The sequence below is a fragment of the Psammomys obesus genome, unplaced genomic scaffold (genome assembly GCF_907164565.1).
Source record: "Psammomys obesus unplaced genomic scaffold, mPsaObe1.curated_primary_1811, whole genome shotgun sequence".
Lineage (NCBI taxonomy): Eukaryota > Metazoa > Chordata > Mammalia > Rodentia > Muridae > Psammomys > Psammomys obesus.
In genome coordinates this window covers 7,971,203-7,998,336 of record NW_026596034.1, presented here as the reverse complement: position 1 = coordinate 7,998,336, position 27,134 = coordinate 7,971,203, and the positions used below count along the sequence as shown (strand labels likewise).

Sequence of the window (27,134 nt, the reverse complement as noted above, 5' to 3'; positions counted from 1 at the left end):
TATGTGTGAATATCTAAATAAACAACTTTAGCATCATCTTCTCGAAAAAGAAAATGGATTCAGATTCTACAATGAATACTGTCCCAACTAAGAAGGGGAAATCCTGAGAACAACTTGAGAAATTCACAATTGAGAAACACAAAATTCCTAAAAGACCACCCCCACCACACACATACCTCACCACCCTACTAAAATCCTATTTAATGCAGTTCCATCACCTGGGATATCCTCTTAACCATCACGAAGAATATGAAATATTCTAAGAGTCAAAAAGCAGAGCATGAAAGAATGAACAAACATCAGAACCAGTCAGATATGACAAGAATGTTAGAATTATCAGACCATTAATTTTTAAAAACTGTGATTAATATACTAAAGATCTAAAGGGAAAAGTAGACAACATACAAGAGCAGATGGAGAACTTGAGCAAAGGGTGGGGATTCCAATCATCAAAGAGAAACACTCAAGATCAAACCCGACCAGAAATGCTGAGTGTTTCTGATGGGCTCATTAGCAAACAGGACATGACAGAGGGAAGATCTCAAAGCTGAAGATATGTTAATAGAAACTTCCCAAACTGAAAATCAAAGAGAAAAAAAAAGAGAAAAAGTAGACTATGGAAGAACTACAACACAACTACAAAAGGTATAATATATGTATAATAGAAATACCAGAAGGAAAATAATGAAAAGAACAGGAGAAAATTAGAAGAAATGATGAGTAAAAATTTCCATAAGTTACTATCACACATCAATCCACAGAAACTCAGAAAACTCCACACAAACTTAAGCACCAATTATAAAACACTATCCCATATTTACTTATGTTCTATTCATTGTTTTTATTTGTTTTGTTTTGAGGATGCTAAAACTGACCCCAGGGCATGCTAGAATGTACTCCAACACTGGGCTAAACCTCCACCATGGCATAGCACAATCAAATTTCAGGAAATCAAAGGTGAAATTTTTTAAATGAAGCCAGAAGGGAAAAGAAGTCATCTATTTGGAATCGAAGATAAAAACCAAAATTCAACTTCTCCTTAGACACTGTGCAAGAAAGAAATGTGGCATGTTAAATAATTAGCATTGACAATGAAAGGTCAGCAACCTAGGGAGTTCTACTACCATGAGAACAACTTTCAAATGTACAGGGAAAATAATGACTTTTGCCAGACAAATGAAACCCAAAGTCATTGTTTAGACTCACATTTCAAAACTGTTAAGTTTCTCAGAAGAAAAACAAACTCAATCCCGAGAAGCAAAGAAGACATTTCAGAAAGAAGAGGCAAACCTTGAAAGCTTCCGTCTTTCACACTTGTTCTCAGAGACAACAGTTTGTCACGTATGTCTATATGGACTATGACAAATGACAAGATATAAATGATAAGGAGAGAAATCAGAAGTACTTTGTCATTTTAGTGTACCTAAACAATTGTTAAGCAGTCAAGGCCTTTTTAAGGACAGAACTGGAGTAGCTGTAAACATACCTTACAAGTTCCAGGGCAAAAAGAGAAGAAGTATCAGTGATACGAAGAAAGAAAAAAGTATCATACAAAATATTCAAAACCACAAATGGCAGAAAGGGAAGGAAAGAAAGAACAAAAGCAAACAGAAAGTAGCACAGATATGGCAGTTACTATTTCAACTAGAACAGTAATCAGTCATCTAACTATGCCTCTGGCTTTCCTAGGATGGCCCTGAGACAGTTCCATTTATTGCTGCAGGGGAAGGGTTGATGTGGCACTGTTACCTGTCTAAGGAAGCACTGGAAGAAATGACACAGGTGTCACTCTACTTCAGCTATAAAAGCTGTACAAGTAAACCAACAGGCTCACTGGTTCCAGTTTCAGCTCCTTCTTGAGTCTAGGATTTGTACAATTAATGTGAACTTCCTCCACTTTAGCTGCCTCACTGGGGAAACCACATTCTAGACCATCTTATATACATTGCTACATACAAGACAACTAGAACTATGTCATATCTGCCCTCAGACCACAATGGAATTAATAGCAGCGACAATAAAATCATTGATAGAAAGATAGCTAGAAAAATTCCCAAACACTTAAGAGACTGAAAAACATACTTCCACACAATACAAATCACAGAAAAAAAAAAAAGTCAAGAAAAGTTACAAAAGATTATGAATTACATAAAAATAAAATTCTACAGACTTTTTCTGTCATTGTGACAAAATACCTCAGTGGGTCAACTAAGAGGAGAAAGAACTATGAGACCATGGCTAGCTGGTACCATCATTTTGAGGCCTAAGGCAAGGCATAAATATGCTGGCAAACAAGCGTAGGGAGGAAGCTGCTCACTTCATCGTGGCCATGAAACGAAAAGAAACAGAAAGGGACCAGGGCAAGATACCCCTCCAGTGATGTCCCCCAACCTCCAGTCCACCTGTGACCCATATTCCCCAAACAGGTCCTACCTCCCAACTGTCTGCTGGGATATGAACTTATCGATGCACTAACCCATGGATGTGCTCATCATCATAAGCTAATCGCTAGCAGCACTGGGGCCAGTCTTCAGCACACCAGGCTTCAGGGGAAGCATTTCCTGACCATACTAAAACAAGCCACCAGAAAATGCTGAATGCCCTGTGAACTTCTTGGTGAAAATACAAGTTTTTAAAATACAATTTTTTAAAAATACAAATTTTTAAAAATAAGAAAACTCTGAAACCAATAATCTGAGCTTTCACTTCCAAAAACTGGAAAAAGGAGAGTAAACTGATTCAGCATGAACACAAGAAAACAAATTAAAGAAAATTAAGAGAAATTAATGAAATAAAAATAGAAAACAGGGTAAAAATTTCAAAGTACAATAGATTCTTGTATGAAAATATTCTTATGTAAAAATACAACTGAAAATGGATATATAAAAAGGAAAAATTAAATTATGCTTAGAAAATAAAAAAGCCAATAGAATCTATGAAGCCAAAAACTGGTTCAGCCAAAACACTAATAAAATAACAAGACTATAGTAAACTGAGAATAAATTAGAAGATACAAATTAGTAATATCAGATATTAACGAGTTGACATTACTACAGATACTGGGCTTTAAAAAATAATAAATAAATACCACAACTATTTCTAGCCCTAAATTTCATAATCTAGGTTAAACACACCACTTTCTTGAAAAGCACAATATGCTAAATTTCACATACAAATAAACAATATAAATAGTTCCATCTCTATTAACTGAATAGATAATTAATAACCTTCCAAAATTAAAAGCAATTATCTTAACAATATTCAACTATATCCCATCTGAAAATAATTGGAGAAAGTTGAGGCAGCCTCTGTAAAAAGGTGAAAGTATGGACACTCATTCTATGAGGTCAGCCTTTCCCTAATGCCAAACCCAGAAAACAGTACAAGAAAGCTAAAGTGCAACTTCTCATTAGCACAGGGATAAAATTTCTCCAAAAAAATAGCTTAGCAAATTGAATCCTACAACATGCTAAAAGAATTACTCATTGTGACTCAGTGGGACGGAGACATGTTCCACATCTGAAAATCGGTTGATGCAATCCATCTGATCAAAAGGCTAAAGAAATGTACGATCAAGCCAACAGGTGCAGAGAAAATGTGACAGAATCTGGCAGACATTAATGGCGAAAATAGCCTGCAAACCAGAAAGAATTTCCCATAAAGAAACAAACTCCTAAAGCAACTCCCAAACCTCACAGCTGATGCTTAAGGGTCAGAAAGAAAAGTAACAACATTGAGTTCCTTTCCTCTCACCACTTTTTGCAACACCCAGACAAACTCTAGCTATGAATGATATAACAAAAGGACATAAAAGCTACAGAGATTTAGAGAAAAAGAAATACAACTCTTTGTTCACATCTGACAGGACCTTCAATGAGAAAACAAAACAAAACAAAAAATTCACACACAAAAACAAACAAGCAAACAAAACAACAAAAAAAACCACTCCACACCTAAGAAGCAATAAGCCATTGCAAAGGGCTTATATAAGACTAAAATTAAAAATCACTTTCCATTTAATACCAATGAAATTTGAAAAAAATGATATGATTTATATTAGTATACCAAAATATGTATACAATCTAGGACTGGGTTTTTTTTCCCCAATGTTAAATACTTGTCTAGCATGTATAAGATCCAGAATTGCCAGTGAGCAAAGTATAATAAGTAAAAGATCTATGTGAAGAAAACCAATATGGTAGAGGAGTTAAAGAACCAAGCATATGAAAAGCTGTCCATGTCCACGGAGAGTCAGATTAAACACTGTCAAGATATCACTATGCTCAGTGCAAAACAATTAATTCTGAGGTTCAAACTGAGCTATAAAGAGCCCAGAAAAGCTAACTAACACACTACTGAGGAAGAAGTGATTTTAAGGAATAGCATGACTTTACACAAGGATTATATTTTAAAGCTACACAACTGAGGCAGTGTGATAGTGTTGAGCAAACACATAGATCAATGAAACATAAAGTGGGTCGCAAAATAGATCCACATAAATTAAATCTCCCTGACAAGGGAGAATAGGAAATTTATATAATGAAGCAAAGACTGTCTCCAGTAAATGATGCTAGGACAGCTGATGCTCATACCCACATAGAAACAAAAATGTTACTGAAATTTTATCCACAGTGGCTAAAAAATGGGACCAAGCCAGAGGTCCTTCAGTAGAGGAATGGGTGGACTGTGTTATACTCAACAAAGGAATAATAATCAGCACTAAAAAGAAGTTAGCAATCAAGCCAGAAAAAAAGAAAACACAAAACCAAACCATAGGAACCTTGAGTCCACAGTACTAAGTGCCACAAGTCAATCTAGGATTTCAACTCTGTGACATTCTGGGAAAGACAGACCTATGGAGACAACCAAAAATGCAAAGGTTTCAAACCGCATAGAGGAGAGAGGGAGAGTCACACAGGCACAGTCTTTTGAAGGCAGTGTAAACTATTCTACATGATACTAGAATGCTAACTACATGCCGTTATATATTTTTTAAGACACATAAAAATACAACATGAAAAGCAAACCCGAATACAAAACATAGACTCCGGGTGACAGTGACATGCCAATCCACGTTCACCGATTGCAGTAAATCTACCACTGCAGTGTGGGGTGTCTCTACAAAGGGAGGCTGTGCATACGTGGGCCAGGAGTCAGCAGAAACCCTTCTGCACCTGTTATAAATCTAAAACTGTTCTAAAACCATGAAATCACTAAAAGAGATAACAGACAGACAGATACATGGACAGACAGACCTAGATGAAACCTCACCTTCAACTTCACTGAAATAAGAGTCCCCTAGGAGAATGAGGCACAGCTCTAGGGATGGCTGTGAAGACATTTCAGAGAGGAATAACTAGCTGAAGGGGAACGACTGACGCTAAATGTGGGTGGCAGCATCTCATGTGCTAGGAATTTGATGGGAATAAAACGGGAAAAAGGAGAACATGAGCTAGCTGGACACCAACATTCATTTTTCTCTGCTTCTGGATCCACCAGGATGGGAGGAATCTTCAACCAAAACTTGAACAGCAGAATACCCCCTCCATAGTGAGTTGTACCTTCCAATGACAATAAATCCTTCCCCTCTTGTAATTGGTAGCAATGATGGAAAAAATAATTAATGTGCACACACATATGCACGCACACAAAAACACAGTGAGGAGTGCTGAAAAATTGTGAGGAATGGTGCTTTCACTTGAGTGTACCCAAATGCAGACAGGCAAGGACAGGATACTGGTGGCTTCTTTGACCACTTTTTCAACCTTGATGCCTTGGGCTAGGTCTCTTGCAAATCTAGAATTTGGGCTACACTGGCTGGCCAACAAGCTCTCAAGATCTGCTCTCTCTATTCTGTGATGGCTATTCTTGGTTGTCAACCCGACTACATATGGAATGAAATAAAACCCACGCAACTGGGTGCACCTGTGAGAAATATTTTTTTTATTATTCAATCATCTGAAGAAGACCCACTATTAATCTGCATCTTTTGAGGTGGGAAGATCCATCTGGACCACACCTACTACTGGCAGTCCATAAAAAGGACATGAGAAAAGGAAGCATTTACCTTGGGCCCTCCTTGTTACCTAGGACGCTGACACATAGAAACTGACAGGCACCTTGGTCTTCATGTGGGTGCCCTAGCAAGTGGAGTAGGGGCTGTCACTGACATGGACCACGTTGCCTGCTTTTAGATCACTTGCATCTAACTAGGCTGTCTTGCTGGCCTCAGTGGAGGACGATGTGTTTAGTCCTGATGTGACCCAGTGTGCTGGGGTGCGTTGGTTAAGGGGCTCCCCTTTTCTTAAGAGAAGGATAGGGGAAAAAGAGGGAAGAGGGTAGGAGGGTGGAATTGGGAGGAGAGGAGGGAGAGGGTGTGTTCAGGATGTAAAGTGAATAAATAATTAAAAAAGAGAGAGCGAAAGAAAGCTTTTACTCTTTGCCTGTTTGCTCTTGCACTCACGGCTAAGTCCATTCCTTTACCAGCATTAGAGCCTACTTCTTAAGGATTCTGGAGTACACTGAAAGCCAGATGAGACAACTAGCCTCTAGACTGAGTAACTACTGGATTCTTTGACCTTCTCTTGCTAGACAGCCATTGTTAAAACTAGCTGGACCATTGCCTGTAAGCCACTCTAATAAATCCTGTGTGTGTGTGTATTATGGATTGATAGAATATTTTTATTCTATTAGTCCTGTTCCTCTCGAGAACTCTTGCTAGTACAATTCTCCAAAACTGAAGTTACAGGCACTCACAGCCATACTCAACATGTGAGTCCAAGGATTTAAACTCATATCCTCATGCCTACCGAGCAAGTATTTTTATCCAATGAGCCACCTCTTCAATTGGAAAATCCTATAGGACTGCCTACCTCATCATCTTGATGTTACCAATATGTAGGCGTTTAGGTATATGAAGTTATTCTTCCAGAATGTTTGAGTAACGAAGAAAAACCTCTATATGTGGTACTGAATTGCAAACCAGGATGAGCAACTACTAAGATTCAAGCACTACCCTAGGCATGGAGAACAAAGCAAAGCAGTGGTTATACTGGGGGTTATGTTATGACAAAAAAGACGCAGGAAGAACATATCCATACGGAGAATACCACTTACTATGTGGAACAGGCTAAGCTTTGAGGACGTTTGGGATGCTTGCAAACAGTGTGCTACTTTATACAGAACCAAATCTAAAGGCTGAGCCATCGATGCCAAGATCTCAGGCAGGACAAGTGACTTCCGCTAGGGCCCTGAAATGGAAATGGCTTTGGGGTACTTGAGAAAAAAAGGCCAGTTGACTGTAACACAGTGAGAAAGGCACAAAGGGAAACTGGACAAATTTTAAGGGTCTCTGTCAGTCATGATAAGAATTTGGAGTTCGTTCAAGTTTGAATACCACGTGTCTTCCATGGACTTCCTTGCGTGGACACTTGGACCCGGCTGTGGAGCTGCTTTGGACAGCTGAGGAAGTTTTGGGAGGTAGAGCCTCAACAGAGGACATAGGTCCCAGAGTCTTTTGTGTTCGATAGCACGGCCTCACTTTTCTAGGAGCTGTCTCACATGCTGAACCAAGGTGATCAGCTATCTCATGCCCCCGCTGCCAGGCCATCCTATGGTGACTATACTCTCAACCTGGGAGGCATAACAAACCCTTCAGTGGCTTCTTGTCTGGTATGTAGTCATAGCAACAAGGAAAGTGACTAATAGGAGTAATAGGGTAGAAGAGAGGACCAGGGGGTAAAGTACTTGCCATGGGAGGACCAGTGTGTGAGGAACTGAGGGTGGATCTCCAGCACCATGGAAAAGCCAGGCCCAGCAGCACACATCTGGTGCTGTAGAGATGGAGACAGGCATTTGTTGGAGCTCACTGATCAGCACTCCAAGTCAAACGGGTGAGCTCCAGACATAGTGAGAGACCCTGTCTCAGCAAATAAATACTAGGAGAGTAACTGAGGGAGACACTCAACATCAATCTCTGGACTTCACACACACCCATATCTACATGCACGTATACACATGCACACTGAGAAACGTTAACTGCCACAGTTTTAGTTTAGACACTCTAAACTAGAAAAATCACATGGTGTAATTTTTTTACTAGACTCTGGCATCTGTACAGAGAGAAGAGATGATTCTACAGTTTGGGTACGTTCTGAAAGTCCTTTGGCTCTGACTATTGATATTTACTGTCCACTGTGAGGTGTGAAGAGAGTACAAAGTTAATCTGACTAGAGTACTTAGAGGCTGAGGTCTTCAGGAAAATGATTGGCATTAGGTAAAGTCATTAAGGTAGAGCACTATAGTGAAAGTTTTGGTTTCTTTTATGTGTTTCTTGTTTTGGTACCAAATGTAAAATGTAGGATGTGGAAATGTCTTTGGTTCATCCTCAGTTGAAAACAAACACGTCAGAGGGCACGTTTTGCTGGAAGCTGTTTAGTACAAGGGACATGGTTTTCAAACAGCCTCGTGTGGACTCTGAGAAGGATAAACAGAAGCCTGCCGCCAGGGAGACATTGCTTTTGTAAGGCGCACATCACTTCGCTGGTCTTCATTTTTCTATACATCACTCAGAGAGAAGCACTCCAGAGCACTTTTCATAGCACTCCTGCTGAGTCTTGTGGCTTTGCTGACTTGTTCCTAGTTGACAGTCTTGCTGTTTCTGCTGAATCCCAGTGCTGCTGTTGATGAGTGTTGCTGTTTGGTGTAGGCTATTGACTGGACTGCTGGAATCCGGACAATGAAGAGTGAACTTGCCCCAAGGAACTATGTCTAAAAGGTCCACAACCCCTTTTTCCTAATAACCTTCTTCCTCTCCTACCTCTGGTCAGTGGGTTGGATAGAAGGTAGAAACATTTAAGAACACCAAATAAAGTAGGTGTTTGAAAAATCTAAGCCTACAGAGCTTCATTCTGGTAACATTTTAGGAAGAGGGAGAAGAACACGGTACACAGAAGTACACACACACACAGGCTCTTTCTGTGCAGTACCTGGTATTAGCTTAGGACCCCACCAGCAAGAACATTATCAGACATGAGCCTCTGATCTTAGATTTCCAGACATTTGAGATAAAATAAACCTCAGCTTTATAAAGTCAATGCCTTGAGTATTTCATTATAGTAATGTCAACTAAGAGAAGACTGAAAGAAAACAAGAGTTGACACTTGGAAACCAGTAATGAGACTTTGCAGTAGTCATATAGAAGTTGCTAATGAGAGAGTTAACCAACCAACAATGACTGGATTCAGAATGATTTAGTGAAGGACTATAGAAACCCTCAATGCATTGAATAAATTAAGTGGGAAGAACAAGAGAAATCAGATCAACTCTTGGGGCTTCAAGGAAAAACTGAATGAAGATGAGTACATCACAAAACATTAGAATAGCTACAAGCAACAGTAGAAAACAATAATATGTTGAACAAAACATCTATGGTATGCCTGGACCTTTATGCACAGGCATAAACACAACAATACAGAGGAGCAAAGCCAACCAAACAGGCAGGCTTGGAGTCAAGCCTGACAAGGAGGGCTGGATGAGTATTCTGTTCTCTATTGTGCCATCTCTGAGGACGTGGGACACTCTAAAACATCTGGTAGAGACCCTCTGGAGTATGTCATCCTCATCATTACGTAAAGAAGTTTCAGAATCAAGCAGAGGAATGAAAAGCAGGAGTCAGAGGAGGTCCACAGACCAGACTTCCAGAAAGAAATGTAACAATCTCCCAGAAATACAGATGTAGTGTCTACTCAAAGGCCTTCTTACTGCTGCACTATTAACATCGGGACTCACAGACATCACTAAGGTTGTTATGACTGACGTACTGGCAAAGTGTTTGTTTGTTTGTTTGTTTGTTTGTTTGTTTTTGTTTTCACAGAGTGGCAATGAACATAACTTGGGCCAACCAACAAACACCCTATGGAGGAATTCTGGGGTGTATGAACCTTTATTTATATCCTTTGCAACTCTAATCAAATGATCCTTCTGAAAAAATGCTTCCAAACGCATCTAATTCTTTGTGACTTCTTTGGGTGTGACTTTTTTGAATTTTCATTTTATAACTAATTTATCTAAAACTCTATAAAAGTGTCCCAATCTTCGTGGATTGAACATACTAAGACAGTCCCACTTTCAAAGTCTATTCTTAATAAATTTTAGAAAGAAAATGATAAGAGCATGTGGATTTGTTGGAAATATCTGAGACTATAGCTAAAAACAAACAAGCAAACAAACAACAACAACAACAAAAACAACCCAAAAATCTACCTACAACTACAAGTAGAATCAGGGCTGACAGATCATTCAACAAAACAGCAATATACCAAAGCACTGGGGCTGTGGGTAAAGAGTGCCCTGGGTGTCCACAGGAGCATGAAATCTCATCTCACACATAAAAGCCACAGGCACAGAAGTTTAATGGCACACCAGTGCAACCAATCTGGGTTTTAGCATGGACAGCCCCACACCCTACGACTCCTTCCCCCATGGATTAAACCAAGACAGGTGGTCACCCTAAATCTGCCCGACTTTGACTTCCTTGATTCTGTCATTCAGTGAGTCACAGGGGTGACTTCACCCAGATTTCTTAAAGCAAGAATCAGGAGCGTGGCCATGGCGCTCCTGAAGTGAATACGTTGAATAGCGAAATCCAATCTCCCTGTGCATCCAGTCTCGGAAGCTCTTTACTCACGCTCACCTGTCTGTTCCCATCTCTCAATCTTAAATATTTATGACCTGATTTTTTTCTAGATAATGGGACACCCTTGAGTGAAAACATTTTCAGGACTGAACAGCTGAGAAGAGAGGAAGGAAAGTTCCTGGCAAGACTAGACAAAGACACCGGCTGCCCCATTCTCAGAGAATCTTTACTGCAACATAAAAACACAAGAAGCTCTTGGCAGCACTATGTGTTAGGGAAACAAGCTCAGTATTCCAGAAGCTAGTGTTTGTGCTAGAAATGAGATGGGTGGAATTTGATTAAAGAAGGGCAAAGGAGGTTGACATGTGCCCACAGACAAACTCATAAGAAGAAACCACAGATTTTGGCAAAAATATTACAGTACAATGAAACTGAACCACTTGGACTGACAGAGCATCTGAAAAGGGGCTCAATCTGAGAGGAAGGTGTTAGGGTTGGTCTGGTGCACTGTGTAATCAGATGCTGATTTCTGTGCCTGGAGATGACAATCTGGACACAGGCATTGTTGTTTCTATGAAGAATCTCCTGTATCAATATTGTGTAAACATTGCTCTCCAATTATCTCTGATTGGTTAATAAAAAAAGCTGAGAGCCAATGACTGGGCAGAGGAGATAGAAAGGCTGGACTTCTGATCTAGTAAGGGGTCTCAGATAGGGACCACAAGGTAGAGAAAAGGAAAAAGGGGAAAGAAAGGGCATGATCATAAGGACTGACCTGATGGAACAGGACCAGCCCAGGTGGGACCAATATGGCAATTAATTCGGGACATGTGGCTGGGAGATAGCCAGACTAGCACAGAGGATTAGAATAGATGATTATCTGCCCAGCCCTAATGCTTTAAAGCTTGTTGAATAAATCTAACAGGTCTCTGTTTTATTATTTGGGAGCTAGAGCAGGTGATTAGAAAAGGCGCCTAAATTTTTACAGGAAGACACACTAGAAAATTCTCAACTTTTTTTAGAAGCCACTTGATTCTAGAAGATGCTGTTAGAAGGCCCAAGCTGATGTGAAAATGGAATCCCATGAGATCAGTAAAGACTGTGAGAGACTTGTTTTTAGCTAGAACTGTTATATTTAAAACCACGGCTGGCATGAATGGCAGATGGCTTGCTGGGGGAAAAAAAAACCAACCTACAGAAGTAGATGTGTGAGCTGAAGAAATACCTCTGGGACTCAGAAGGAAATGAAAAGGCAGTCATTTGAGAGACAAGACACCAGAATGCCCATCACTGAAAACTGAGAAAGAAAGCAGAATAAAAGTAGAATGACCAAAGAAATGACACACCTGTTTCCAAAGCTGTGAAAAGATCTGCATTTGTAGCACGAAATGCTTGACCAAGTACATAAATACACTCTGCCAAAAATTAAATACAAAACTTTATGGCCAGGTACAATGGTAGCCACCTATAATTCCAGAACTCAGGAGGCAGGGCCAGGTGGATGTCTATGAGTTTGAGGCCAGCCTGGGCTACATATGATGTTCCAGGCCAGCCAAGGTTACCTGCTGAGACCTTGTTTCAAAAATAAACAAACAAACAAAAATTTACAAATGTTGTACTGTTCAAACTTGTCAACTTCATTAGATTTAAAATCACCAGGGAAACACATCCTGGGGTGGATCTTAAGGGTATTTCCAGAAAGGATTAACTAAGGAGGAAGAATGACCCTGAATTAGACACCACTATCTCACAGGTTGGCACCCTGGAGTGAAGACACTGGAAAAGGCAAGCTGAGCACCTGCTTCCTGATATGACATGCCCCACAACCTCAGGCACCTGTCTTTCCCATCATGGAGGACTGTACTCCTCCATGTGGAGGACTGTGAGGCATAATAAGTCATTCTGTAGGTTGTTTCTGTCACACTCTCCCACAGTAACGAGAACAGTAACTAACACAACAAAAGTGTCTTGCTCACTACAGGTTGAAGTATAAACTGAGACAGTTGTGAGAAATCCATCTTCACTGATCTGGCATAATCTTTCTTTGGCTATTGAAGGTCTTTGGTGGCTTCGTATAAATTTTAGTAACCTTTTCTTCTATTCCTACAAAAAAACTGTTTACTAAAATTTTGATATAAATTTCAGAAAATTCTAATTCATTTGGTGGTAATATGGACAATTGAGAGAATTGTTTCCATGAACATGGACTACCCATGCATTTATTTGTGTCTTCAATTTCTTTCAATAGTGTTTGTCAGTTTTGGGTGTTCAGAACTTTTACTTTCTTTGTTACACTTATCCCTACACATTTTTTTCCAATATTATTTTAACTGGGATTGTCTATTTTGTTTTTTAAAGTTGGGTATATAACCACAACTAATTGTTTTTATATTTATCATGTATCTTGCAATTTTATTACATTTATTAGTTCTAATAGGGTTTTTGTTTTGTTTTGTTTTTTTGCATTCTCTTACTGGAGTTGCTCTTATCCAGCATTATCTTAGTCACAAGCAGTTTCACTACCATTCAGATCTGAAAGCCTTACATTGCTTTATTTTCCTAACTGCACTCCAACAGCATGCACCATGACAACTGGAAGTGCTAAGAGTGGGCAGCTCTGTCTCGACATACGTATGTAGTCTTCTAACATGACATTGACCTGTCAAAGGTTTTTCTGCATCTGTTACAATCATCATATGCTCTACCCTTTCATTTGCTTAATATAATAAACAATGGTGATAGATATACATATGCTTAGCTATCCTACCCACCATGAATGAATACCAGTAGATCTTGGTATGTGACCTTTCTGTTACTGAGTATGGCTTGCTAATATTTAGTTAAGAATTTTTTTTTATCTGTGTTCCTGAGATACTAGGTCTGGAATAGTCCTTTTTCCTACTGCATTTCTCTGCTGCTAGGAGGAGAACAATGGATTTATAACTCACATATGGAAATGTTCTTTCCTCTTCAGCTCCTTAGAAGATCTTTAGAAGGATTGCCGTAGGTTCCTTAAATGTTAAATGTGGCAAAGCCCTCAGAAGTTGAGCCTTTCTCCTTCGAGAGGCTGCGATTACCAGTCCCTAATCATCACTACACACCTGTTGGTGTTGATTCTCTACTTCATCACAGGCCTACCTTAGTAACAGTATGTGTCTAGGAATTTATCCCTTTCTCTAGCTTATTAAATTGGTTGCGATAAGGCTACTCACAGCTGTCTCTTAAGATCTCTTACTCCTCGTGGTACAAGTTGTTAGGATTTTGCTTTCATTTCTAATTTTGTTCCTCTGTTCTTCTATTTTTCTGAATATAGCTAAATAAAAACTTGTTAATTTTGCTTAACTTTTAAAAAAAACTAAAATCTTAGTTCTGTAAACATTTCCTATTGTCATTCTGATCTCTATTTCACTTTGTTATTTCCTTCCTTCTGCTATCTTGAATTTTTTTTCTCCTTCCTAGTTTCTTGAGATATAAGTTTAGGTTGTTTATTTGTATAAGAATCTATTGTTATAAACTCCCCTCTGAGGTACTTTTGTTGCATCTCAAAAGTTCTAGCATTTTTGTTTCCATTTTCATTTGTCTAAAAAATTTTTTAGTTCCATTTGGATTTTTTTTTTCTCCCCCAGGACATGGTTTCTGTGTAGCCTCAGCTGACCTGGACTCACTATATAGACCAGGCTGGCCTCAAACTCACAAAGATCCACCTGCTTCTGTATCACTGAGTACTGATATTACAGGCACGTGCCACCGCACCTGGCTTGTATTTCATTTTTAAGAGGTGATTTTTGAGGTGTTCTGAGATTGCAGTATGTGTGAACGTTACAGTACGCAGTATGCCTCCATCACTGGTATTTCTGCACTTACATCACTGTGGTACAAAAGAAAACACTAGCTTCTTAAATGTGCTGATACTCATTTTGTGGCAAAATATATTATCTAATCTGGGGAACGTTTTATGTATACTGTATAAACTGCTGCTGGATGGGCTGTTCCACACATGTCTGTTAGCACCACTGGGTTGACATGGTTGTTCAAGCCTGCTGTTCCTTTATTGATTTTCTGTCTAGATGATCTATCTATTATTGAGAGTAGGGAACTCTCCTACACACACACACACACACATATATATATATATGTATTCCCTCAGTTCTAATTTGCTTCATGTATTTAAGCACTCCAGTGTTCATGAACGTATATTTACAACTACTCTATGTATAAAGGCTTACCAACTTCTTGCTATTATACATGACCTATGCATCTCATGAGTTTGTGACATAAACTCTCACTTGTCTGATGTAAGTAGTCACCTTTGCCCCCAGTTGCTACTTTGCATGATATTTCTTTTGCTACCCATTCATTTTCAGAGGAGTATTTGGCTGAGACAAGCATCAGGCAGGCGGCACAGACAGCAGTCTTTCCTTAGCTTCAGTTTTACTTTCGGTTGTTTCAGTTATTGGCAATCAACCAACTACATCATCATGGCGGACACCCAGGATTATCTGAAGCATACAGTTTTCATGACGTATCATCAGAAGGCAATCAGCACCTGTCACAGTGCCACAACATTGCTGTTTCATTTTACTCGATCTCCTCATGGTGACACCTTATCACACCTCAGCATAAGAAAAAAAAGGGTATGCTCTGAGACCTTTGGAGAAAATCACATACATAGAACTTTATTATAGTAAATTATAGTCATTCTATTAGTTATTGATATTAATCAGAACTTTTATTACAGCATAATTATAGTTATTCTATTATAGCTATTACAATTAATCTCCTATACCTAACTTACTAATTAAGCTATCATAAATTCACATGTATAGAGAAAAAAATAGGATCTACCAGCTCTGGCACACCCATAATTTCAGGCATGCACTGGGTTTCTTGGAACACATTGGCTAAGGGAGAGCTCCTGCAGTTGGGTTTTATATTTTGGAAATGCATGCAGCAATTTCATAACTGGACATAATTAGAGAACTGAATTCATTCATTTGTTGCTATTTTTTTGTTGCTCTATGTTTGCGTTTTTTCTTTTCTTTCTTCCTCTTGTTCTGGCCTCCTTTAGGATATGGTGACTATTCTACAGTTGCACACTTTGAGTCCTTTCTCTTTATTTTCTGTGTGTCCATTATGAGTTTCTTAGTTATGATGAGGCCCATGTAACTTAGAGCAAGAATAGACTACTTTAGTTAAGCTAATAACACTGCCACAAGAGCACTATGCCTTAGTTCCCCACTCACATTTCACCATTAATGTCAGTTTAGACCTTTCATATATGATGTGTCATTAGTATAGCTAGCTATTCTGGCTTTTAAGACTTTGTCTTTGAATTTTTATATGAGAGTTATTTATGCAACATAATTTATTAGAGAATTTTGAATTATAGTCTTAGCTTTATAGTGAGTTTCATACTTTGTTTTCATTTTGTCAGCCAGCAGCCTTTTATTTGCACATAGAGATGTCTCTTAAGCAATCCTTACAGACACATCAAATGGTAATGAATGCCTGTATCTTGTATTTGTCTAAGAAAGAACTTTCCTTACCATTACTTCTGAAGGACAGCCTTGTCATGTATAGCACTACTTGTCAGCAGATTTTCTCTGCAAAACTTTGAATCTATCTTTCTTCATTTTATTTTTCCCTAAGAGACCACTAATTTCTAAGTGGGCTGACCTGTATCTTGGGTCAATAGAGAGTTTGGCTGATCTCTGGCTCCTCAGACACAAGCCTGGACCATGGGTCCATAACACAGGCATCTGCCCTTGGCAACCTGGAAAAATGGGAGTATGTCTGAGGGCCTGGCTCACACACACTACTCTAGCTCTAGAGTCTGTGGAAGCAGTCTTAGGCCTTAAGCCCAGCTGTCCAGATACGGCTCCTGTGTCAAATGTGGAGTAAAGTGGTACAAGACAGCCAACACTCTAGGTTCACAGAGACAAACCTAGATCCCAGGTCTCCGGAGGCAAGATGGGAGCCTGGACCAATAGAGATAGGCCTGAATGTTGGGCAGACTTAGTACTTCAGGCCAGAGTTCTTTGGGGGGTGAGTCTGCTGTCATGACACAGCAAATCAGAAACTCACTTAACTCCCCACCCCCTGCAGAGTCTGTCCCCCTCAGTTCTGAATGTCCCAGCATGAGAGAGAGGTGACAGAGAAACTGAATAGCCCTTCCTACTCTTCTGCTTTTTTATATGCTCTACCGAGATGCTGGAATCTCTCCTCTAGATTGCCTAATTGTTATGAAGGCATTCTTGTGCATAAATAATTATTCAAATGGCATTCCAAGGAGGGACCTGGTGCTGAAAACTTCTATTTCACCATATTGTCTTAATGTAAAAATATTAATTTTATATTCATTTAATATAGATGTTATCAAAGAATATTCAATCACAGAAATACTGCAGATTTGACAGCACTGAGAACAAATATTGAATATTTTTACAAATATTGAAATAATCTATATTCACTTCCTAAAAACTAATAATAAAACACTACCAAGGGTAGGCAAAATACATAAAAATTTAAATAAATTTGTTATAAATATTATTAGTTTACATTTTCCTGTAGATTGTAAATTCTCCACAATGAGTATGGCTCATATGCTATTAATTTTCAATAACATTTTTCTTTTCTCTGAAATTCAGATACATCATGTTTTAAAGATACAAATGGAAATGTTCAATGGAGAGATATTCATTAATTTAAAAAAAGACATTGTAAAGCCTTTCCAGCAAAGGCTAAGTTCTGTACTTGCACAAGACTAAAGGAGCTTCTATATAAACACACAGGCCAAGGTGTATGGCCCAGCAGTGGAGTATTTGCAAGACCCAGCCATACAGACAACACCAAACAAGAAGCAGGGGAGCTCATCTCTGCCCTCTTGTTTTAAATTAACTTCTGGGATGTTTACTTTGTTGTTGTATTTTAAGGAGAATGAAGTCTGGAGGTTAATAATCCATTTCTGCTTTCTAAATATGCATAAAGATCTTTAGTTCCACTTTCTCTTCACACATTCCTCTTCCAAGCTATAAGCCCTCCCAAGGCAATGAGGCCAAAGGGTGGAGAAACTGAAGGATAGGAGGAGACAGAAGGGGACTGATATGAAAGCTGATGAAGTTGTTTTCCCTCTATTTTAGACAGAGCCGTCACTCCTGCCTCCTACTCAAAGTAACACATGAGGCAAGAGCTTCCCAAATCCAATTAATAACGCCAACAGAGCAGTCCCAGACACCTCTAATTCATGCCTTCACACGTTTTCTCACCTTCTAACTCAGCTCTTCCATCCAACTGTTTAGCAGTAGTTGAAAAATATGTACACTGATAATAAAATTATTTATAACTTTTTAATCTCAAATCTTCTTGCATTTTCCTCCATTTGATAACATGTTTATTTTTTAAAGTGAATAACTATTGCAATGTTTTTTAAATCTCATGTAGCTTCCAATGCTTTCATATCCTCAGTAAGCATATATAATTAATTGCTTTTACATCCAAGCAAATGATAGAATAGTTTTAAGATGTCCTGTGGAAAACTCAGAAATCTAAAAAAAATTAAACAGGGTAATCTCTCTAAATGTGTACTAAGTTCTTGTTTTGAACAAGCCTCTAAATCCTATGTAGTTCACACACACATACACACACACACACAGCCTTGTTCCTAGTCAGGAATAGCCAAAGACAAAATAAATATTCCATTTTGCCTGCATGACCAAGATATGTCAACATGAAATAAAAATAAAGCCAATCTTGATTCCATTCATTCACTGGCTTCAAGAATTTATACACACACATTTTAGTTATATACATTATCATTTGCATATATTTTATTATATATATATTTCTTCTCTCCTGAAGAAAAGCTAACACTTCTGGGCCAAAAGCTACAGCTCAAATACAAATATTGGCTCACTCAATAAGAGGGTACAGGTACTAGAAACCCAGCCTTTACTCAGGCTAGTGAGGTCACGACCTTGGAGGAGAACCTACAGTTGTCTCTTGACTAAATTAGCATAATTCCTAACTATGTTCTAAATACTTATACCCACAGGTGAATGTGGCTCTTAGCCCTCATCAAGGAAACTTTTCTTTGTAATAGATGGAGACCATTACAGTAAACCACAACCAATGATCAATAAGCAGAGAACAAGGGGGTGTGAAGCCCAGGCCCAACAACACAACTGCTGTACCTAAAGCTCAGGGAACATCTCAGAAGAAGGGACAGAAAGACTGAAAAAGCCAAACCAAGACATATGCTGAAAGGATGTCTCCTAGAAATGTCAATGAAACTACACCCATCAAATGTCATCAGCATGGCTGCCTACACAAGACAGAAAAAGGACAACAGACAAGCCAACTTGGAATGGGGAAATTGCATGGGCCTCAGTCATTCACATATTCAGTAACTGCTTGTTAAGCATTTACTATGTCCAACCTACTCTTGTCAAGTCTTTTAGAATAGATAAAGTTAAAACAGCCCTCACTCTCAGGAATCAAAAACACAGTCATCTTTAGAGCAGTCCAGAGAAGAGAAACACAAGGCCCATGCTTACATAATTCCTAGAAAAATTAAGTAGAGCTTTGTTTCACTTTTAAATACAAAATTTACTGGACATATTGCCTGGAGGGGGAAAAACATATTACATGTCTCTAAACCTCATTTCTGTTTAAAATCTTTACTGAGACAGAATTCACACATAATTCACACATAATTCTCCCATTTAAATATCACAACTGAAAGCTAGGTGGTGGTGGTGGTGATGGTGGTCCATGCCTTTAATCCTGTGCTCAGGGAGGCAGAGGAAATTGGATCTCTGTGAATTCAAGGCCAACCTAGTCTACAGATCCAGCTCCAAGACAGCCAAGGCTTCAAGAAAAACCCTGTCATGAAACACACACACACACACACAAAGATTACAACTAAATGCGTTTTAGCACACCCATTTGTTGTATGACAATCACAAACTACTTTTAGAGTATTTTTACTTTTAAAAGGAGTCTTAGGGACCAGGGAGATGGCTTAGTGGACAAGAACACTTTGAACTAATATGAGGATCTGTGTTCAAATCTCGCATGAATACAGAATTTATGTGAAAAAGTCTGGTGTTTCAATGTAAGCCAGTAACCGCAGCACTGGGGGAGGAGCGAATATGAAAGGGTCCTTAGGACTTGCTGGCCACCAGCCTGGCTCCAAGAGAATAAGACAGAAGAACAGAAGAGGACATTTGATATCCTCCTCTGTCCTCCATGCATGGGCACATGAACATATAGTAAATACAAGTACATATCCCACACTCAAACACACACATCTAAAAAAGGGAACCTCACACACATCAGTAGTCAATCCCTATCAATAATCCTCTGCGCAGGGATAATTTACCTGGTGATCTTGTAATAGGGAGTAAATACAGCATATCATCTTGCAGTGCTGGGGATCAAACCAGGGACCTCACTCATGGGCAAGGCAAACACTGTATTGCTGAGGCATATGTCCTGAGTGTATCAAAGCTTCCAGCATAGTACCCGGCCCTCACTGGACACCCGTCACAAGCACATGAAGTAAATTTCAAGACATAAGTGATACGCCCAATGAAGCTGGGCACTGTCTGAAAGTGTCAGAAAGAAGAAAATCCATTTAGAAACCAAAGAGCTTACTTGGCTTTCTGTCCAAAAGGCATGGCTCTCTCCCAAGTTGTACTGGATACCAAGAAACAGGAAGCCAGGCACAAAGCACAAGTGGGAAAATGTCAGCCTCTGGCCAGATGTGTAAGAGTGAAAGTTTCAGGAGATATCCTCACCTGGGCATGAAACCCGTCAGCAACCACACATTCTATCTGAGAAGAACACTACCACAAGCTCCTAGTGGACAAGCATCTGGCACTGTCCTGTCATGTTTCTACCTTTCCGAGTGAAAGCAAACATGGCAGGTGCTCATCTGGCTGATCAAGCACTTTCCACTGAAATGGCAAGTCCTCAAGCTTACGGGCTATAGCCTCGAGTTATAATTTATTACTGTTTCCCTTATTTCCTTGCGTTGGCAGAAAACAGAACATAGCACCTACATCTCAAGGCTCGTGAGAGGTAATAAAGTACAATTATTTTGAATTTATGATTAAGCCATAAATTACATGCACTTTTTACTTCAGCTGGTCACTTAGAGGCTGGGGGAGGAAGGGAATGGGGTCAGAAGCGCATGACAAAAGCCTTTTGCTTTGAATAAAATGTCTAAATCTAAGCAGGGCTGAGGAACACCTGAAGGATTTACAAAGATACTACAGTCTCCAAGTTAAGTCCCGAGGGAGCCCCAGTCAAGCTACGTTAAATCCTAGCAACCTCTGTTAGTCCTGCCCACAGGACCACAACCTCCGATGAGAGTGCCCATGTAGCCTCAAAAAACAGAAGCAGGCGTCACACTTCAGGTTACACCACATCAAATGTTCACAGTGTTCAGGCCTTGCTGCCGCTAAGCCACAAGTATTTCATAGATGGGGAAATAAATCTAAAAAAAATGACCAGGCTCCATAAGTAAAGGCAGCCTCAAACAAAGTAACAGCGGTGAGCAGAGCTCCACGCAGCAATGGCCAGATGCTACCTCGTGTTACCACGCAGAGCCAATTGGTGAGATTTACCACTCTTGTAGTTACTCCGAGGGGCTATGGGAATAGACCTGCAAAGCCCACAGAAGCCAGGGCCTGAGGCAGGAGAAGCACCCACAGCCAGGCCTCTCCTTTCTCTGTCTCACTGCCTTGTTCTCCAGCATGCCATGGCGCCATCCAGCTCTGTGGTACATCCCTGTAGGAAGTGTGGCCTGCAGAGCATGGGCCCACACACCTGAGCTGACTCCTAAGAAGTACAATGAGAACCAGCACATGGGGAAGCTCTCGTTTTACACTGAGGGCCAAGACGCAAGGATGTCCTGACACTGTGGGAGGGAGCCTGACACTGCTCAGCCAGCGGGCAGGAAGCCTTACAGCCTTTCTTCACTCCCCTCTAAACAGTGGTGAGCCAAAATTAAGACCCAGCAAAGCCAGGCATTTCGACTGCTACTGACTCATCCTGCTTCTGCCACGGATTTCGTTTTTTGACTTTCACAACTATGGCTTTGGGATGTCTGGTCATAGACTAACAATAGACATTTCAAAGTGAGAGTCATTTGGACTTAAGACATAAGAGGGACCGGAGAGACTGGCCATGAACAGTGACATCTAAGACACCACAATGACACATTAAGAAGGACCAGGAGAGGTTTGCCCAGGGTTTACTCACCTTTGTCCCCAAACATCCCACCTCCACCCAGCTCCTGGTTAATGAACAGAATTTAGTTGCTGTCCCTTGAACTGTATAATCTGTTCTACAAAAAGTAAACCCAGTTTGTCTCCAAGTGCTCCTAAGCCCCTAACTCCCTGGCTACAAGCAGTCTATGGAAAACAGCTGTGGCCAAGTAAATCATTCGACCCTGGGAAATAGCAGAGTGAATGGCGGCATGTTTTGTTTTGTTGTTGTTTTTTTTTCCCCTCCCTCCTCGAAGTGTGTTTTGAAGTCTTGGTTGGAAAATTAGTGAGAATTGTAAATCTGTTTGCAAATCTGGTCTTGTCTAACTCTGAGATTAGGGCAAAGATTCCAATTTAAAAGTAAAACCATGACAACCCCATGAAGTGTGTCCTCAGGCACTGCCAACAGGGCTTTCGCTCATGCCCACGGCAGCAGATTTATTACAGGCACCCGACACGTTCCCCATCAGACACCCCTGGAGTATTCACTTGAGACAGTGGGGTTTGGGCTGTACTTCCTCTGCAGACCAATATATTATTATAAATTGAGCTAAACTGTTTCCTTTCTGTAAGTGCTGTGAAGTTCAGGCTTCAGTTACCAGCATAGGGCCCAGAGCCCTCCACAGAGCTTCATGTTTAGAGTTCTAAAAGCTCACATAAAGAGGCAGAGCTACACAACAGTTGCTTTTTATAATCTGTTTTTAAATTATGAGTTTTTCAAATAGGAGTTTATTTTAGTTTATAACAGGAGTACTCAAAATTCATTTTAAAAATCAAATATGATATCTTCACAAAAATACATTCTAAATGCAGACTTTGGGGTACACTTGTCTTAAACGGGAGAGTGGAAACTATAACTATAATGCCTATATCTGAAGGCAGGATGTAGAAAGCAATATATTTTTATAACCTGAATATCAGCTTCTAAAAGCAGCATGAATTTCTTGAGTTTATCAGCGCTTAGAGACTCAGTGAATGTTTGAACATGTAATCAATTAAATATTTTGACAATTTAGTTAATTAAATACATTCATTACCAATTCAGATACTAAATTAAAAAGAAAAAAACCTTTAAAACTGAAAACAAAACAAAACAAAAAAAACCCGAATATTGTCATCTTTTCTTCCTTGCAGAACCATGACGCTTAGTGGATAGAAAAGGGGTGAAAGCCCGAAGCAGAGAGGCCAGTGCTAGAGTAGGATGAAGAGAAAACATGGGGCTACCTGGGGCAAGAGAAAGGCCTAATGTGGGAATGCTGAAACTTGAGTAGACACAAATGTCAGGGTCTAACTCCTGACTCTTACTAGCTGTAAAACCATGGAGAAGTCTATCAATCTAACTAGACTTCTTTTACAGTAGCTAATATTTGCCTCTCAGGGTCACAAGCAAATTAACAGAATGATTTACTTGTCACTAATTCCTAATAGATATGTTTGCTATTAATATCACTGCCATTCCAGATATGCATGTACTGGGCAGGAATATATTAATCACATGTGAAACTTGTTTTTCTAGTCTTTCCTTTTATACTTTACAAAGGATAAAAGCTTTTTTTCATTTTTAATTATGCATGTGTGTGTGTGTGTGTGGATATATACATGTAAGTGCAGGTACCAACAGAGACTGGAAGAGGGTATTAGATGCCCTGGAGTGGAAGTTACAGGTGGCCATAAACAGCCCAACATGGGCATTAGGAATTGAACTCCTGTTCTCTGCAAAAGGAGTACACATTCCTTACCACTGAGTTATCTCTCCTGCCTCCTTACTTTGCTTTTTAATCAGAAGAAATCACAGAGGATGTTATTAAATGCACAAAAGATAGCTGAGCTTTTACAATGCAAATCCACTGGTTTCATATACAGATAAACAGGAAGCTGTTTGAAAAGGCACCATTCTGGCTGTTATCGCCTCCATGTATGCAAATTATTAATAAAGACTACTGACAAAGTACCTCAAGAGAAGCTTTTTATTTGGATTCAAGCCAAATATCTAACTTTTGGGAGAACACAAAAACTTAAGTTATAATCTTTTTAGACTAATAGCATTCAATGACAAGGATGGAGACTTCAGAATAAAGGCTTGGATCTTGAAATCAAACAAGGGACTGAAGGGAAGGGATGACCTTTCCCTGCCAGCATTCCAGAGGCTTCAGCATCCTGAGAGCCAGCTGACAGGACCAGTTAGAGTGGGAAAATCACTACAAGTGGAGCCTGTGGCCAGGGCATTCTGGTCTCTCTTCTGCCGAATAGGAAGGGAGTGACTGACAGTTCTGCACATCTGACATCTCCCAGTGAAGGCTCTTTGGAGTCTCAGGTTGTTTATGCGAAACAGGTTTGTCTACAGAAAAGCAAGATGCAAATGGAAAGCAAGACAATGGGCTTAAGCTGCAAAAGGAGACAGCACTAAGTCATATGGCTACTTCCAATCCACCTGCAAACACCAAGGAAAAAGCCTCGGACTGGCCTGCGATGAATTAACACCCCCTCAATGTTAATGTTATTCGTGTGTGTGTGTGTCTGTCTGTCTGTCTGTCTGCCCACCCTCGCTTTCTCTAACATGAATTATTCTTATCTCACCAAGGAGTTCTCATTTTAGTATCCATTATGCTAATCAAATGATGAAAGTCTATGTCTGATATTAGGAGTAATAATGAGGTTCTTTTATTCTTTCCTTCTTGTTGCTACACATTTTTATTGGCATATATTCACGAGGAGCATAATTTGCATAGTATTCATATAAACTGTTAGCCTCTTGTTTAAACAAAGAACAAGACTCAGACTCTAAGATCTCCAAGCAAAGAAAAGTAGTGCATTCTTAACACTTTTGGTTTCTCTACATTTAGTATTATAAAACACTTGTAGCTGGGCCAGTTGGTACTGGTTTTCCATGTAAAACAGTGATATAAAATCTCCTTCAAAATTAAGTTATTTCAGTGGTGGGGAAAAAAAAGTAAGTTTTAGAGAAAATGGCACGGAAAATATAGGGTTAGCAAGTGACTATGGTAAGAACCTGGATACCAACAAGCAATGAACGGAAGACTGGGAAATGATGATGTTCCAATTTCATACTACGAAGTCCTAGGAGGAAGGAGCAAGATTTACTGTCCTCCAGGGTCTCCCCAGAACCTTACTCGGTAGCTGCAATACAGAAACTCTACAGATATCAAATGTTACTGGAAAATAATCCTTACCAAAAACTGATATCAAACCCTGGTTCTTCCTAGCTAAAAATCCAACAGAAGATTGGATATCTGTAAGCAGGAAGGAATGAGACAAACCTGGGATACTCAGCAGGCACAGCAAAGGAGAAAATAAAGTGTGAGAAGCTGTGTGAGTGCATGCGTGTGTGTTTGTATGTACATAGGTGTGCACGTTCTTGTGGAGGCGCCCCTGTGTGATCCAGTACATGAGTGTGTACAGGTGGAACCTGGAGGCCGCCTTGTCTTTGAGAGGTAGCCTCTCACTGGCTTGAACAGGCTGATCAGCAAGCCCCAGAAAGCCTCCTATCCCCTCTCTGGCACTGAGACTACCAGGGCACAGCGCCACATCTGGCTTGTTTCCATGTGTTCTTCCTGTGAATCCAGCCCAGGTCCTCATGCTTGCCTGGCAAGCCATCACCCTGGCCCCTTAGAAGCATCATAAGGAAAAGAGAAAAGAAGGATATGTTTGTACATTATGCAGTGGAAAATAAGTTGAGAATAAGTTACACACAAAACTCCAAAACAAAGCAGCAAAAATCAAAGCACCCCAACTCCCACAGTGTCATTTACTTCAAGCCCATAAATACAAATTTCCAAAGAATTAAAATACAAGTAGAGAGAAAAATACTGTGATTATGCCAGCTGATCCTGAGAAGAAACTGCCTTGCTACTCTTGCAGAGGACCTGAATTCAGTTCCCAGCACCCACAAGGAGGCTTACAACTGTAAGCCAGTTACAGGAAATCCAATCCCTTCTTCTGGCCTCCATAGGTACCACACATATGTAGTGCAAAACCATACCTGTAAACAACACCCACAATAAATAAGTAAAAACAAACAAAAAAAATGAGTTATGCCTTTGAAGGAAAAAAATCATTATGGATACAAAGTATTCAAAAAGTTTATCTCACACATGCCCCTACAACCTAAGCTCAGACAACCTAAGTACAACACCCACATCGAGTCTGCGAACATTACCCAGCATGAAATAGCAGTCGCCCTGGTGAAGAGGTATTGCCAAGCCTGGCGTCTCAATGTCCCATGAGATCTTGAAACCAACATGCCAAGTATCGGGATCTCTGCCCTCGAAGCTAGACTCATCCTCGCTTTCGTCATCGGAGCCTGTTGAGAGAGGAGAAGTGATCAGCAAAGACACACTTCATCTGCATTCCTGAGATTTCAGCTACTACCTGAGAAATTACTGGCATCTTAATAAAATATGGATGTTAGGTAAATTATATCCTTTTGGGTCATAATTTTTAAAAAAGACACTGAATAACATTTTTAGCACAAATTTATCTTTCCCACAAAAACTTAAATATCAAAAACAAAACAACACAAAACAAAAAACAGAGATTCAGAGAATAAAAGATTATTGTGCCCTTACCAAGCAAATTAACTAGAAAAGCTCAATTTTCTAGTTTTTTGAAATAAAAAAAGATATTAATTGCCATAATAATAGAGAGAAGTGAAAGCTAAAGAAACCATAGAAGGTGAAGAGGAACCTATGAAAACATCCTCTCTCAAAGGAACACAGAGTCAAAGAATTCCAAAACACTCCCTTCTGCATATATTTAAAAAACAGATCATTTTAGTGGGCACTCGATTCTGCTTAAGAACATGCAAAAGACATTCCCAGACTCCTTCTATTCAGATACATACAAAAACACAAAAAGGAAACACACTTTTAACCAATCGCACATCTAAAAATCAATGTTAAATTCCTCACAAATAAGGACAGAGACTCTAGGTCCAGCATCATAGTAAAAGAACATTCTATGACCTGGAAAAATTTACTTTAGGAATATATGGGTTACTCTACAAGTAGCTAAACTAATGCCCAAAAGCTTAAGACTTAAAATTCATCATATTAGGAGGGAGGGAGGAAAAGAGGCAGTTAGATCAATGAGCAAATGTTATGAAGGCAGAACATTAAAAAGGAAACAAGCCAGGGGATGAAAGTGATCCCCAGATATACACAAAGAAAGTTCAGAGTGACAACAGTGAAAAGATTTTCAACCTATTCACA

The 27,134-nt window shown here is 39.6% G+C and overlaps 1 protein-coding gene across 1 annotated transcript in view; it reads right to left on the bottom strand.

The window, feature by feature from the left end:
- Fto (FTO alpha-ketoglutarate dependent dioxygenase) overlaps positions 1 to 27,134 on the bottom strand; it is a 342,843-nt gene that overhangs the window by 202,930 nt on the left and 112,779 nt on the right. Inside the window, exon 4 of the mRNA XM_055621049.1 lies at positions 26,084 to 26,227. Coding sequence (XP_055477024.1) covers positions 26,084 to 26,227 — 144 coding nt within the window. The remainder of the gene's footprint in view (positions 1 to 26,083; positions 26,228 to 27,134) is intronic.